The sequence below is a fragment of the Tachypleus tridentatus genome, chromosome 10 (genome assembly GCF_004210375.1).
Source record: "Tachypleus tridentatus isolate NWPU-2018 chromosome 10, ASM421037v1, whole genome shotgun sequence".
NCBI classification, from domain to species: domain Eukaryota; kingdom Metazoa; phylum Arthropoda; class Merostomata; order Xiphosura; family Limulidae; genus Tachypleus; species Tachypleus tridentatus.
In genome coordinates, this window is record NC_134834.1 from 181,910,658 (window position 1) to 181,924,753 (window position 14,096).

The window sequence follows — 14,096 nt, forward strand, 5'->3', positions numbered from 1 at the left end:
TACAATATTAAATAAACAACCTTCTGTATACGCATTGTTTCACGTTATTACAAATCCTCTCCAGTCACAAAAACGATTTTATAAGGTGCTAAAAAGGGTAAGTGGATGCATATTACAATATCTTGGCTGCTTTCAAAGTTACTTGAAATCTATCAAGAGTCGAATTTATATGAAGTTAAACTTTTAACTGCGAAATGGCTTGATAACGCACGTTTAATTTCTCATGGTACATAAACATATTAGCGACTAGGGTAGAAAATGCACAGTAATGGTTACTACGTTTAAATTAAAACGTCTCAGTGTGATGGCAGATTGCCAAATTGTCTGGGTTTGTAAATCACAATCCTGTGTTAAGCATATATATATATTTTTATTATTATTATTCAACAGGCTTAACCGAACGATAGCCACTGAGGACTAAGTTACTGCCAAACAGACGGTTACACATCATTACTCGCCACATGGCTCCATACATACCAGCCAGACAGATAACAAAACGGACAGTATAATCAACCATCCGTTTCTAGCTGTTTAGAGACAGCAGCGTTTGTCCGTCGCTGTAGGATACGTTCACACCAAAGAATCAGTGTCAGTCTATGAGTGTTGATGTAAACAATGCTTGACAGAGGTCAACACGTACACTAGTGATTCAAACATCTATCAGTACAATAAATTTTAACCCAGTTAGGAACGTCAGAATTACCAAGTGTTTAAGAAACCGTAATAAAATAAGTCTACGCTTAGGTGCCACGCTAAAACAAAAGGACATAATTAACAAATTCCTGTTGTATGACTTGAAAAATGGCCAATTTCAAGTTCGCAGTTACAGGTCACTAATATAATCACACGACGAGTAAATGACGTATAGCAATAGCTGTTTTTCAAAATCATCCAACTAGGTGCACATATCTTTCTTTTACCCTTTCCACACAGATACTCGTACGTTCCAAGCGATCAGCTGATAATTAAAATGAACTGACCTTGTTTGGCTTGACCAGTGACTTTAATGGCGTACATCTAAACAGAGTTAAGATATTATCTTACTACACGAACACCTCGATTCGTCTATTTCATCCCCTCCCCCTGGTAAAACAGTTTCATAACCAAACACCTTCCCCAAAACAAACAACAACAAACGTGACACTCGTCAGATATGCGGTCATAACCGCAGTGCGTAGTAATCCGAAACTTAGCAGCACGAAAACTAGCTCGCCTTCCCTAAGTAATCGGAGGGCATTACTTTGAGATCCGCCAAACTGTATTTTGTCTAGACAAAACCGGTATTTTAAAATTAAAAGGATTGGTTACTTCATGAAAACGTTCAAGCAGATGGTTGAAGGCGTATCAAAAACTCCGAATGGCCACAAGAATATTATTCGTGGTCTCTGTACTTTACCCCTTTTTTAATGCAGTCATCAAGTACTCTTCCTTACACTATAATAGTTAACTAACAGTGGCCGAAATAGAGTACTTTACTGTATTTTGTATTTATGACAAAGCCTCTAAGGCTACGTAGCTCCGTCCTTAATTCTGAACTACTGACCAGAAGTGACCCGTCAGCAGTGCCATACCGCTCACGCTAACAAATTGTCTACAGAGAATATTTTGTGATAACGTATGGAGATTATAATCTAGTTTATCAGTTCTGAAATTCACAGGATCAACAAGCGATACATGAAAGAAAGGATGAGAGATATAATTTATTTTAATCAGTATGATTGGATGATACAAGACAAAGCTTTAATTAACAGAAAGCTAAATACACAGTCGTTCCAAGTCTGATTTGCTTGTTTGTTTTCTTTAATTTCGCGCAAAGCTACCTGCGCTAGCCATCTCTAATTTAGCAGTGTAGGACTAGAGGGCAGGCAGCTAGTCATCACCACCCACCGCCATCTGTTGGGCTACTCTTTTACCAACGAATAGTGAGATTGGCCGTCATTATAACACCCCCACGACTAAAAAGACGAGCATGTTTTGGGTGACGAGGATTCGAATCTGCGACCCTCAGATTGCGAGTCGAGCGCCCTAACCACCCTCCCTCCAAGTCCGAATGTTTACTCATCTTATCTACTCTACAAAAGACAAAGATTATATAAGAGAGAACTTGAGATTTTCCAAATTTTACATGCACGTGAACAAACACGTGCCTGGATCATATTATATATATAAAATGTATAAATACGTTAATTACTTGTTTCGGGATAAAAAAAAAAAACAACTATTTCCACAATAAAATCAAACATACTGTAATCATTTTTTTAACCAAATGTCATCAGCAGTAGAAGTAGCTTTTAAAGAATCATGCCACGTTGTGGCTAAGAGTTCTTATTCTAATTTGTGTTTTATGCCTTTCCCTATTACTTACAAAATACACATCCATAGTTGTGAAGCGACATCTTGTAGACATAACATGTTAGTTGTATAGACAAGTAACCCATTTGAATGGAATTTCATTACCAACGGCGACGAAAATTATTGTTTGTTCGTTTGTTTGAAGTTAAGCAGAAAGCTACACAATGGTCTATCTGTGCTCTGGTATCGAAACCCAGCTTCTAGCGTTGTGAGCCCGCGAAAACACCACTGTAGGGGATCCGAAAATTCAAAGACGAATAGGCAGATTCATTTCGGTAACTACTTTTCACTCTAAACAACAGTAAACTGTACAATATAAATTAAGTGATTAATAACTTGAGGGTTCATTATGCAAATGTTCCGCCGAAACACTTAGAAACACGCCATACTGACAACATGTTAAAAACTACGAATTACTGAAAGTTCCTGGTATGAAAATTGTTCTTTCAATCATCTGCATTTGTTTTAGCTTTACAGAGAAATACCACTGTAAGCAATGAATTTCCATGTTTCAGTATCCTTATACGCACTCATTGGGGTGGGGGTATTCCATTTCGTGATGAAACGTTTTCCTCATAAGTTGAATAACAAAGTTTTGTTCTATATTTATTTTTTTTATCTTAATAGCTGTGTGACTGTCATTACTCAGTTTCTAAAGTATTGCAGTGGTCGTGAAAAATTACACTATCTTCTTCCTTTATATTAAAAAGTTTAGCCCTCTTACTAAAATGAAGTGCTATGCATGTTTAACATCTTAAAAATATTTTTTTCCTAAAAACGTTTATTGTCCGTGACGCGAGGATAACATGCTCTTATGATGAAAACGTGCTCGAAACATGCAATTTTAATGGATTTCCTAAAGAGAACAGCATTGTACAAATACATGGAATTCTGAAAACTGTTTACTTCCTTAAAAAAACGTACATTATGTTTTATTAACCTTGTAATAGGTAGTTTTGAAAATCGACAAATCTCCTGGTGGCACTTTCTGTAGCGCGCGCGTGTGTGCGTGTGTTTTCTTATAGCAAAGCCACATCGGGCTATCTGCTGAGCCCACCGAGGGGAATCGAACCCCTGATCTTAGCGTTGTAAATCCGTAGACTTACCGCTGTACTGACGGGAGACCCTTTTACAGCAATAAATGTTGTTGTTAAAAACTTAATTACGATGTAACCAAAACTTTTCATTTTCTGCACTTTATTTAAAAAACTTGTATCCGTCTCCAATCTTCGGAGAAACAACCACTCTTATAAAGCGCTACAAAAGTAGTTCATAAATTTAACAAAGGGAACAATGTTTTCGTCAGACGTACGACAGTAGCTTTTGTTTTCCCAGGCTAACAAATGCCTGCCAGCCAGCCAGCAATACTGACTAAGAAACACAACGACAGAAAATATCTCCATAAATCAACACTCTTTGTACATAACGCACGAAAAATTAACGACACATGCAGTACAAAGCCATCAGCACTATTTAATTGATGTGTAGTTTCAAGCGTGGGTGCGTGCAAAACTAATGGCAGTGGACGAATAAACCAATATTAAAAACTCCATAGGAACACCAAAAACCTTCTAAGTACTATAAGTAATCTGTGTGTGTGGGTGTGTTTAGAAAAGCATTTTCCTCCAAGTCCAATCAGAAAAGAATGATAAGGTTCAGATAAGTCTTACTGTATGGCGACACACTTGCTCCAGCATTGCATGATCGTATGGTACTATCGATTGATAGAGCACAAGACGGAGTTGTCTATTTCACTCACGTGGTTCTCTACTTTATGGCATCGCTAAGTGCCAAAGGGCCACTAAACGAGCTAGAGACTCACGAACCACTATTTTTTCTACCAACGTGGTGTCACATATTTATTATTTGATGGAAAGAATTACTTGCCCAACAGTCACGCCTAGCAGTTAAATTATATACACACATACATATCAAGCCAGAGAAGACATGGCTTAACTGAAATACAATAGATGTGTAAATCTAAAGTAACCAATCCAATGCACAACCCCCCCAACATACACACATACATACATACATACAACGACATGCATCAACAACAACTAAGAAGGTTTTTGTAAAATACGATATGATTAATTTGTCTTTGAAAATTAGAATCTAATTTGAAACCCAGTTCTCTTTTATTCAATGTCAAATGTATAAATCAAATATAAAACATAATACTGCTATATTTATCCAGAAAAAACAGCAACCTGCTGTTACATGCATGAAACACACACAAGAAACCTGCTGCAAATGAGATGACATCAAACAAACGTAAGATGAGATGCTCAATTATATTTAAGAGCGCTAATGTATACCCAAAGATGTAAATAATGATGCAACATGAGATGCTCCATTATACAAAAAAATAAAATGTTTTGTACAGATAAAGATGTGCGTGAAATGAGATGCGTTTCTTGGATGATTTCGAGAGAGGAAAGAAAGTTGCCATTTATGCAACACGTTTCTATTTCATTTGTCTATATTCATTTTACAGATAAATGCTACCACCATAATTTTGAATGTCCTCACTTTCTGTTGAGAGTCTACCACACTGACATAGCGCTAAGTACCCATCAAAGCTGGAATGAAATCATAATAATGAATGTATTTCCAACAATACTCCCCTGCACTAGCCGTCCCTAATTTAGCAGTGTATAAGTAAAGGGAAGGCAGCTTGTCATTACCACCCACCGCCAACTCTTGGGCTACTCTTTTTACCAACGAATAGTGGGATTGACCGAAACGTTATAACGCCCCCACGGCTGAAAGGGCGAGCATGTTTGGTGTGATGGGATTCGAACCCGCGACCCTCATATTACGAGTCGAACACCTTAACCCACCTGGCCATACCTTTAAGATTGGATATACGAGATGGCCAGATCAAAGATAACTCAGCGTGCAGCTGTGTCTCTTAACAATAACCAACCAGCCAGCCAGCCAAATATATTTACTTTTAAAAATTTTCTCCATCCGCAAATACGACTATTAGGGAAACCATTTAAATAATTAAATTGATGAAAAATATTACTGTCAGGAGATCGCCTTAAATTTGTAACGTTTCGTTTATTTGAAAAAAATTACGACCAACTGTTTAGCTCCAAATTTCATAAATAAAATTGTCTCGTTGTTTTTGGGCAATGGAACGATCCAATATTAATAGTTGGTATCAGCAAACACACAAATGTCACATTTCAATAATTTTAATATTAAAAATAATGTTACTAACTGCAAGATGCCGAAAAATATATTTAATAAATAATTATATTTTAAATTTTAATATTCATGCTGATATTTAAACATAGGGTCTACTTCACTAGTTAGTTAAAATAATGAGTGGTTTTTAAAATGTGTAATGGCATTAACATACTAAAAATAAGTGGTTTTATATGCTTTACGAGCTCAGTGTCATAAACCAAGGGCGTGTCTAAGTTCTGCCCTCATCAACTGAATAACGTAAGGTTGAAACTTTTACAATACAACAGATTCAGTAACGAAGTTGGTTAAAACGAGTTCGAATCCTGCCCAACCTTAGTTTTCACTTTCCTCACACTTCTTATCCTCCTACTAAAACCAACATTACTGGTTTACCAGATCGCATCTCCAATTTTCAAACAGTAAAACGTAAATGTTTGGAATTCTCAAAAAAAAACAAAAAAAACCCGTATGTGATAATTACATTACGAAATTATTTTTGTTACACCAAACACGGTGTTGCGTCTTTCTTGGATATAGAAACAAAACCACTACTCGTGTTCGCTCACGTGATATATATATACTCGAATACTTGTGATGTTGCTACTTCTAAAATGGGTTTCCCAAAATGTGTTGCTGATGTTACAACTCCATGACATTACGTGGATAACGATTTAAAATTGTATAGAAAAAGGCTTACTGTATAATAACCGATTGGTTAGTTCTGAAAGAAGCTAATTTACCTTCTAAAGTAACCGACTTTATACCATTAAGTGGGGTCCACATATTCCATCGGTAAGGTGTCACTTTGTCCTCTGAAGTAACTGACATGATTTTGCAGTGTCATGTAGGGCCCACATATTCCATCGGTAAGGTGTCACTTTGTCCTCTGAAGTAACCGACATGATTTTACAGTGTCATGTAGGGCCCACATATTCCATCGGTAAGGTGTCACTTTGTCCTCTGAAGTAACCGACATGATTTTGCAGTGTCATGTAGGGCCCACATATTCCATCGGTAAGGTGTCACTTTGTCCTCTGAAGTAACCGACATGATTTTGCAGTGTCATGTAGGGCCCACATATTCCATCGGTAAGGTGTCACTTTGTCCTCTGAAGTAACCGACATGATTTTGCAGTGTCATGTAGGACCCACATATTCCATCGGTAAGGTGTCACTTTGTCCTCTGAAGTAACCGACATGATTTTACAGTGTCATGTAGGGTCTACGTAGTGCATCATACTGTGTGTCTATGTTTCTCTTAATTTAAATACCTAGTATTAATAATAGATCAAAAACTGAGAAAAAATGAGTCACTGCCTTACGTAAACTATATAACGAATGTCATAATATAAATGATTCGCGAGATTAAATGAAATAATAATGGTGATTCGTACATTATTAAAGACTCCGTAACCAATAAATTCATCTGATAACAGTCATTTGGTGCACAAACAATGTGGGAAAATATGTTCAAAGAGGAGGTGTAAGGTTAATATAATGCCAACAAACAAATTTTTAACAGCGTGATATCTGTGAAACAGCTGACGATGTACTGATTTCATGGAAACTTTGGTTCACAAAGACCAGACCTGAACCCTTTCTGCGGAAAGTAACGCCTTCACCAACACTGTTAGTGGCGTGACGTTTTACTTCAAACTTACATTTTGTGATTAGCAATTCCTGAAGAAATATTCAGTGGCACGTGAAGTGAACGGTGGAGATTTTAGCAGCTCTTTTGGTAGCTATTATTACATACTTGAAAATCCTATCCTTTGGAATCCAAATGCACTGTACTAAATCCAGAGGCATTTTTGTGAAGTTTTATTTAATTGTAGTGCTTATGTTTGGTAATTAGGTTTTTTCCAACTGACGATCTTATTTTTGCAATGAAGTCCACGTATTAAAAGTTTTAATGAAATGTGCACAGTCATTCTTAAAAGTTGGAATCAGAATGGACGACCAAGTTTGACAATTATTACTACAAGAAATACATGCAGTCAGTCGTTCTTCGATCTGAAGAAGAAAGAACGACAAAGGAGATCAACAATTATTACTACAAGAAATACATGTAGTCAGTCGTTCTTCGATCTGAAGAAGAAAGAACGACAAAGGAGATCAACAATTATTACTACTAGAAATACGTGTAGTCAGTCGTTCTTCGATCTGAAGAAGAAAGAACGACAAAGGAGATCAACAATTATTACTACAAGAAATACATGTAGTCAGTCGTTCTTCGATCTGAAGAAGAAAGAACGACAAAGGAGATCAACAATTATTACTACTAGAAATACGTGTAGTCAGTCGTTCTTCGATCTGAAGAAAGAACAACAAAGGAGATCAACAATTACTACTACTAGAAATACATGTAGTCAGTCGTTCTTCGATCTAAAGAAGAAAGAACGACAAAGAAGATCAACAATTATTACTGCTAGAAATACGTGCAGTCAGTCGTTCTTCGATCTGAAGAAGAAAGAACGACAAAGAAGATCAACAATTATTACTACTATAAATACGTGTAGTCAGTCGTTCTTCGATCTGAAGAAGAAAGAACGATAAAGATAGAAAATTATTATGGGTGATAGCTTTCTCTACAGAGAATGATACATTGCAACTGGTGCAAAAAAGAAACCAAAAACCAACATAAATCGAGTTACGGATGAGTAAAAGAATTCGGTGTTAATTGTAAGATAAACGTACATCTTTAATATTGTCGAAACTGTCTACTTTAACAATATATACAACTACGTATTACACATATTTTCTAAACTGACAATTTATTAATCGAGCAATCTTACGTTCTGATTCCATATTTAATACTGGTATCAATTTTAAAGACAAATATCGACAAATTCCTGTCCTCATGAAGTTCTCTTATTAGTATTATGTTGTGAATAAATATTTTTGGCAACTTATTTCCCGCTAGACACACACAAATGTTTTGTTCTCAACGCGTAAAGAAAGTATAATACTGATAGATTCTACTTACTCCGAATAGGAAGAAGTGGTACCTTGTTCCTTCTCTTGTTTGTTTGGAACTGAAAGTAAAATTATACTTGTTAGAACTGTTTATTTTACGGTTTTGGAAGAAATATCAACTATATACATTCATTCATGACTAACACTAAAAATCGAAAGTTTATATTATTTTATTAAAATACTAAATTACCACCAAGCTGAAGTTAAACACCAGAAAACATACAATTTGACATTAATGTGTGAAAAAAAGTTTAAATGTAAACTAAAGGTAAATATTCGATGTAAATAAATTTTAATTAGGAATCACATTACATCATCATGTGACGTCTGTTTTCAAATATCAAACTGTATGTGAAATTCAATACACGAATTCTCTCTCATCACAAATATTCACTTCTCCCTTCATTAACCCTGAAACATAACACTTTCTAGTCCTGAAGAGAATACTTTGGGTTTTTCGACCTGAAAGTCTCGTAAGCTAAACAGCCAGGTCAGTGACCTAGAAATTCAAGCACAAAATCACCACCTGTGGAGAACAAGTAGACAGACAGCTGTACCTGTTGTCCACAAGGTTACTCAAAACCGAGGAAAGAGATTGGCTGTTACTTCCATAACGCGCCCTTAAATTAAAGTACAAGCCACCTTTACGATCCCATTGCAGACTCAAACCTGCAATCTTACGATTGCTAACCACACGATGACACTCGACCCACAAGAAGACAGTTTTAAATACAGTCATAAGCGATTATACTTAATTTCCTGGGCAAGTAACCTCAACTTGATGCCTTCTCATATTTTACTCTACAAAAGTGCTAATTAAATTAATAGCATAATCCCGTCTGTAAGATCGAGGTTACATTCTGTTTCTATTAGATCAAAACTTTTGTTGTTTAATAACGAATCTAAGAGTCAGTCGACAGAAGATCCGGAAAAGTTCGTGTAAAACATGGGGAGTCTTTTGCTGTTTTTTTTTTCCTTCTATGAATAAAGCGATCTCTCTCTCAATACGGCTGGTATGGGTATCAAACTAAAGCAGAGAACAAAGTTTCGACCTTCTCAGGTCATCTTCAGGTTAACAAAGTGGGTTTCTGGTCATCACGATTTCCTTCTCCCAAGTTAACCACTCTCACCGTTCCGGTGAGATTGTGTGAACGCACTCGGTCTCAGTAGGTGTGCTCAACTTCAGCTGTTTGGTGCTTTTATCAGCTACCAACGTAAATTCTTTTCTGGCTTTTTTTTTTTTTTTTTTTTTACAGTTTGCTTTCTCTTCATACAGTAACCCGTCACGATCGCACCCACATCCCCTGCACTGAAAGCACGTAGAGAGCTTTGCTACCTGATACTTGCAAGTAAACCCTGAATTTTGTGTTTATGACATCTATTCTCCGAGATGTGTATAATACTGACAGAAAACTGCTAGTTGCCCTTATTTACTGGCTTCACGAGAAGTTCAATAGATATTGTTACACTAACACTATAACCTCAGGCAAGGCTTAGTAAAACATTTTTCAATCTACCAAAACAACCGTACCTCGAAGTTTTACGAACATCATTAGAACCGTCAGAAGACAGTCCAAATTCAGTTAAGTGTTGACTCTCTTAAGGAAATACCCGTATGTGCCCCTCCCAGAGGTGAAATATCGTACGTGGTTTGGTTGACTCAGAGATTTGTTATTGAAATAATTCATTTAGCTCATTTCCTGCTACAGACAGTAACAGTAATTACAATATCGTTGTTGAAATAATAAACTATCAGTTATTATTTGTACACACTGCAATATATCAACGTATTTTACAGTAACAAGTTAATACATAAATTATTATATGAAAACCTTTTCTATCTGAATATTCAGAATTTATTACTTGATACCAAGTTTCATTTACAAATTAATTTATCTTTTTCAAGGATTTAAATACCAATTATTTGTTATATTTAATTCCACTGTGTTAGTATCGTTCCACGACATTATCTCAGAAGGTTTAAACTCAAGCAAGGTTGCAAGAGGGCTACTTGCTCCAGCCTTCCCTGTTCTTTAAGTAACAGACAGCTAGTCAACACAGGACCCGCCGTTCACTCGTATGCTACACTTACTTGTCAGAACGAATAGTGAGAGGTTGGATCATCATTCTCATGTTTGTATGTCTTTTACTAGTAACAAAAAATACACATTTTCAATTTCTTACAATATCTCACGCTGCTCAGGGTAGCATCGGTGGTAAAGTTCTTTAGGCTGGTACATAACACTTTAAGCTATTGTGTTCTCTACGTTTATATGGGTACAGGGGGAACATTGTTCCCTACGTTGAAATAAAAAGGTCTTCTGACAGCTGCAATACTGTATTCAAATACACACTGCTATTGTAAGTCCCAATGGAATATTAAAGAAGTTCGGCTTCCTGGCTTGTACACCCAAAGTGTGTCTAGACAGTATATTTAATGTATAGTGGTACTATTGGTGCGTATATAGTGCGCGTGTTTAAATTACCGTTTCTGTTAATCGTGTAAGAAAGACAAAAGAAAACTATGCCATTAGTTGGTTTGTTTTGAATTTTTGCGCAAAACTACACGAAGGCTATCTGCGCAGGCTGTCCCTAATTTAGTAGTATGAGGCGAGATAGGGAGAAAGCAGCTAGTCATCACTACCCACTGCCAAGTCTTGGGCCACTGTTTAACCAACGAACAGTGAGATTGACTGGACGATATTAACACTCCCACAGCTGAAAGAGCGAGCATGTATGGTAGGACAGGAATTCGAACCCGCGACCCTCAGATTACGAGCCAAGCGCCTTAACCACCTGGCCATGCCGGGCTCATGTGTGATTGGAAGTCAGGATTTATATCTATTAAATGTATTCAAAGTATGTTCCAGACTCTTAGCATATACAACTACGACGATATTGGGAAAGTTAAGCTTAACATCACTGACAAGGCCTGGCATGGCCTAGCGCGTTAAGGCGTGCACTTCGTAATCTGAGGGTCACGGGTTCGCGCCCGAGTTGCGCCAAACATGCTCGCCCTCCCAGCCGTGGGGGCGTTATAATGTTACGGTCAATCCCACTTTTCGTTGGTAAAAGAGTAGCCCAAGAGTTGGCGGTGGGTGGTGATGACTAGCTGCCTTCCCTCTAGTCTTACACTGCTAAATTAGGGACGGCTAGCACAGATAGCCCTCGAGTAGCTTTGTGCGAAATTCCAAAACAAACAAACAAACAAACATCACTGATATACTCGTTATCATTGAAAGTATATTATTTCTATTTGTATATAATCCATAATAAGGCCATATGTGTCCATTATTATATATATATATATTATATACACCCAATCTTTCACTATGGTCTCACCCAACCCCCTCTTTCCCTTGGGTTTACAGTTAACTAGTTCACGTATACCTGTTCCACGCACCTGGAATGCTGGGTCTTCCAGAGATGGGGTGGGAAGAGGGGTCACCTAATCCAGTCCATTCCACTCACGAGCAGTAAATCTTCAGCTATTCTGATTGAAGAGTGGGATTTCACGGTCCCTCTTATAAACACACTCACGCCACCAAAGTGCAGAGCGTGATTTTGTAGCAACTACCATAAATCTTCGGGTTCAAAGACCAGCGTAGTGGGTGACATTTATAATAATAAAAATAGACTGATGCTACATTGTCGATACTGTTTTTGTTTTCTTTTGTGTATAGTTAAACGTAAAACTACACAATGGGCTATCAATGCTGTCTCCACCATGGGTATCGAAACCAGATTTCATGCCATTAGTGGAGATTCATCAGCCGGAAGCAAATTTAACTATTACTTTTAGTGTTGCAAATAATGCTTTCATTTGGTCCATGTGTAAATTGGAACCATGTAAGAATTACATAACTGAAAATGTTTAATTGTCATATCATGTTCACGTGAAATAAATTATATTTGCTAATTAATTATTGTTGTTTTTTTTAATTTCGTGCAAAGCTACATCAGAACTATCTGCGCTACCGTCCCTAATTTAGCAATGTAAGACTAGAGGGAAGGCAACTAGTCATCACCACCCACCGCCAACTCTTGGGCTATTCTTTTACCAACGAATAGTGGGATTGTCCGTCACATTATAATACCCCCACGGATGAAAGAGCGAGTATATTTGATGCGACGGGAATTCGAACCTGCGACCCTCAGATTACGAGTCGAACGCCTTAACCACCTGGCCATGCCAGGCCTTGTTAATTAATAAGAAGAGAAATACAAGCAAACTACGTTTCGAACAATCCTATAATTAATTAAAACTTTAAAAGCCCGTAATAATTATTGTATTCTATGTCAAAATTTTTTATCCCTCTTTCTTTATATGAATTATAAAAAATTGCCAATTAATAGTCATGTTTTGATTGCTGTTCCAGCTAAAAATATATACATTTTTTCATAAAATAGTATTGAAAAGATTCTTAAAATTAAATGTAACTATTAACATCAATTTCATCCAGTAAATGTTATAAAACAAATGCACAGGTCAAAAACAGCCTTGTCGTAAACATTAAACGATAACTAGTTACGTCGCAAATACGAAAGACGTCACACACGTGCGATCTTGTGACGTACTTAGATGGTCAGGAAAGGCAATATCGCTGGTTTTATGCGTCTCGATGATGCGAGAGTTAAACACAACCAACTGTAAAAAAAACAAAAATCGATATTCATCCCTGGAATTCATATAATCCAACACACGATTCCAAAAATGGAACATTATTTTCTTTATGCCACTTTTACACCAACTCACTCTAAAATAAACCTGTTTGTCTTTTTTTTTTTTTTAAAGAAAAAATATCTCGAAATAACTTGCTCATCTGTAAATAAGAAGTAACCCAAAATAGTAAACAGTTGGTCTTAGGTTTACTTCAAAACATACGACTATTTTCAGTTTATTGAAAGGGATTCTACTGAGAATTTCATCGGTGTCACTCGATAGGTTTCGTGCATTCCATTAGAGAAACATTAAGATGACACAAGGACCGGGACGTAATCAAGTTAAATTGATAACAATAAAGACACAAAGATGAAACAGCTTCTCACTCCTCTTCCCTAGAGCTATAAATTTAGGTGACTCTTCCCACACCACTTTAGTGAAACAATTAAGCTTGAAATGTGTCATTTCTATGATGGCGTCCCTGTCAGAAAAAAAAAAAAAAAATCAACAAAATGTGTTTCAGCGTTACCCTCATCCCACGCAAGTCCATTTCATCACACACGATTATTAAAAATAGTCATAAAAAAACAACAAATGTTACGCTATTTCACCCAGTAAATGTTGTAACTAAAAATACTGCAATGCGTGTTCCAGTTGGCATTGCCACAAACAGAGACGAGAAGTTAAAAATCACTCCATGACTTCATTGTTAGGGAACTATTTACGTCAGACTAACATAACTCAGCTTCTACTGGCTATTTAATAACCACATTTCGATTGGGGTTTTTTGTTGTTGCTTTCAATGTAACATTTTTCCTTTTGTGCGCCAGTCATATATTCAGATCGTATAACGACTTTAAAACTATCACTTTCTTTTAACATTCATATACAAAAGGTTACCTAGGTTA

General features: G+C 36.7%; 1 protein-coding gene across 3 annotated transcripts in view; it reads right to left on the bottom strand.

Annotated features, from left to right (window-relative positions):
• The window catches only part of LOC143231067 (uncharacterized), a 180,775-nt gene that overhangs the window by 92,589 nt on the left and 74,090 nt on the right, over positions 1-14,096 (bottom strand). For all 3 annotated transcript variants that reach the window (XM_076465593.1, XM_076465594.1, XM_076465595.1), the window contains one exon: positions 8,536-8,584. In XM_076465593.1, coding sequence (XP_076321708.1) covers positions 8,536-8,584 — 49 coding nt within the window. The remainder of the gene's footprint in view (positions 1-8,535; positions 8,585-14,096) is intronic.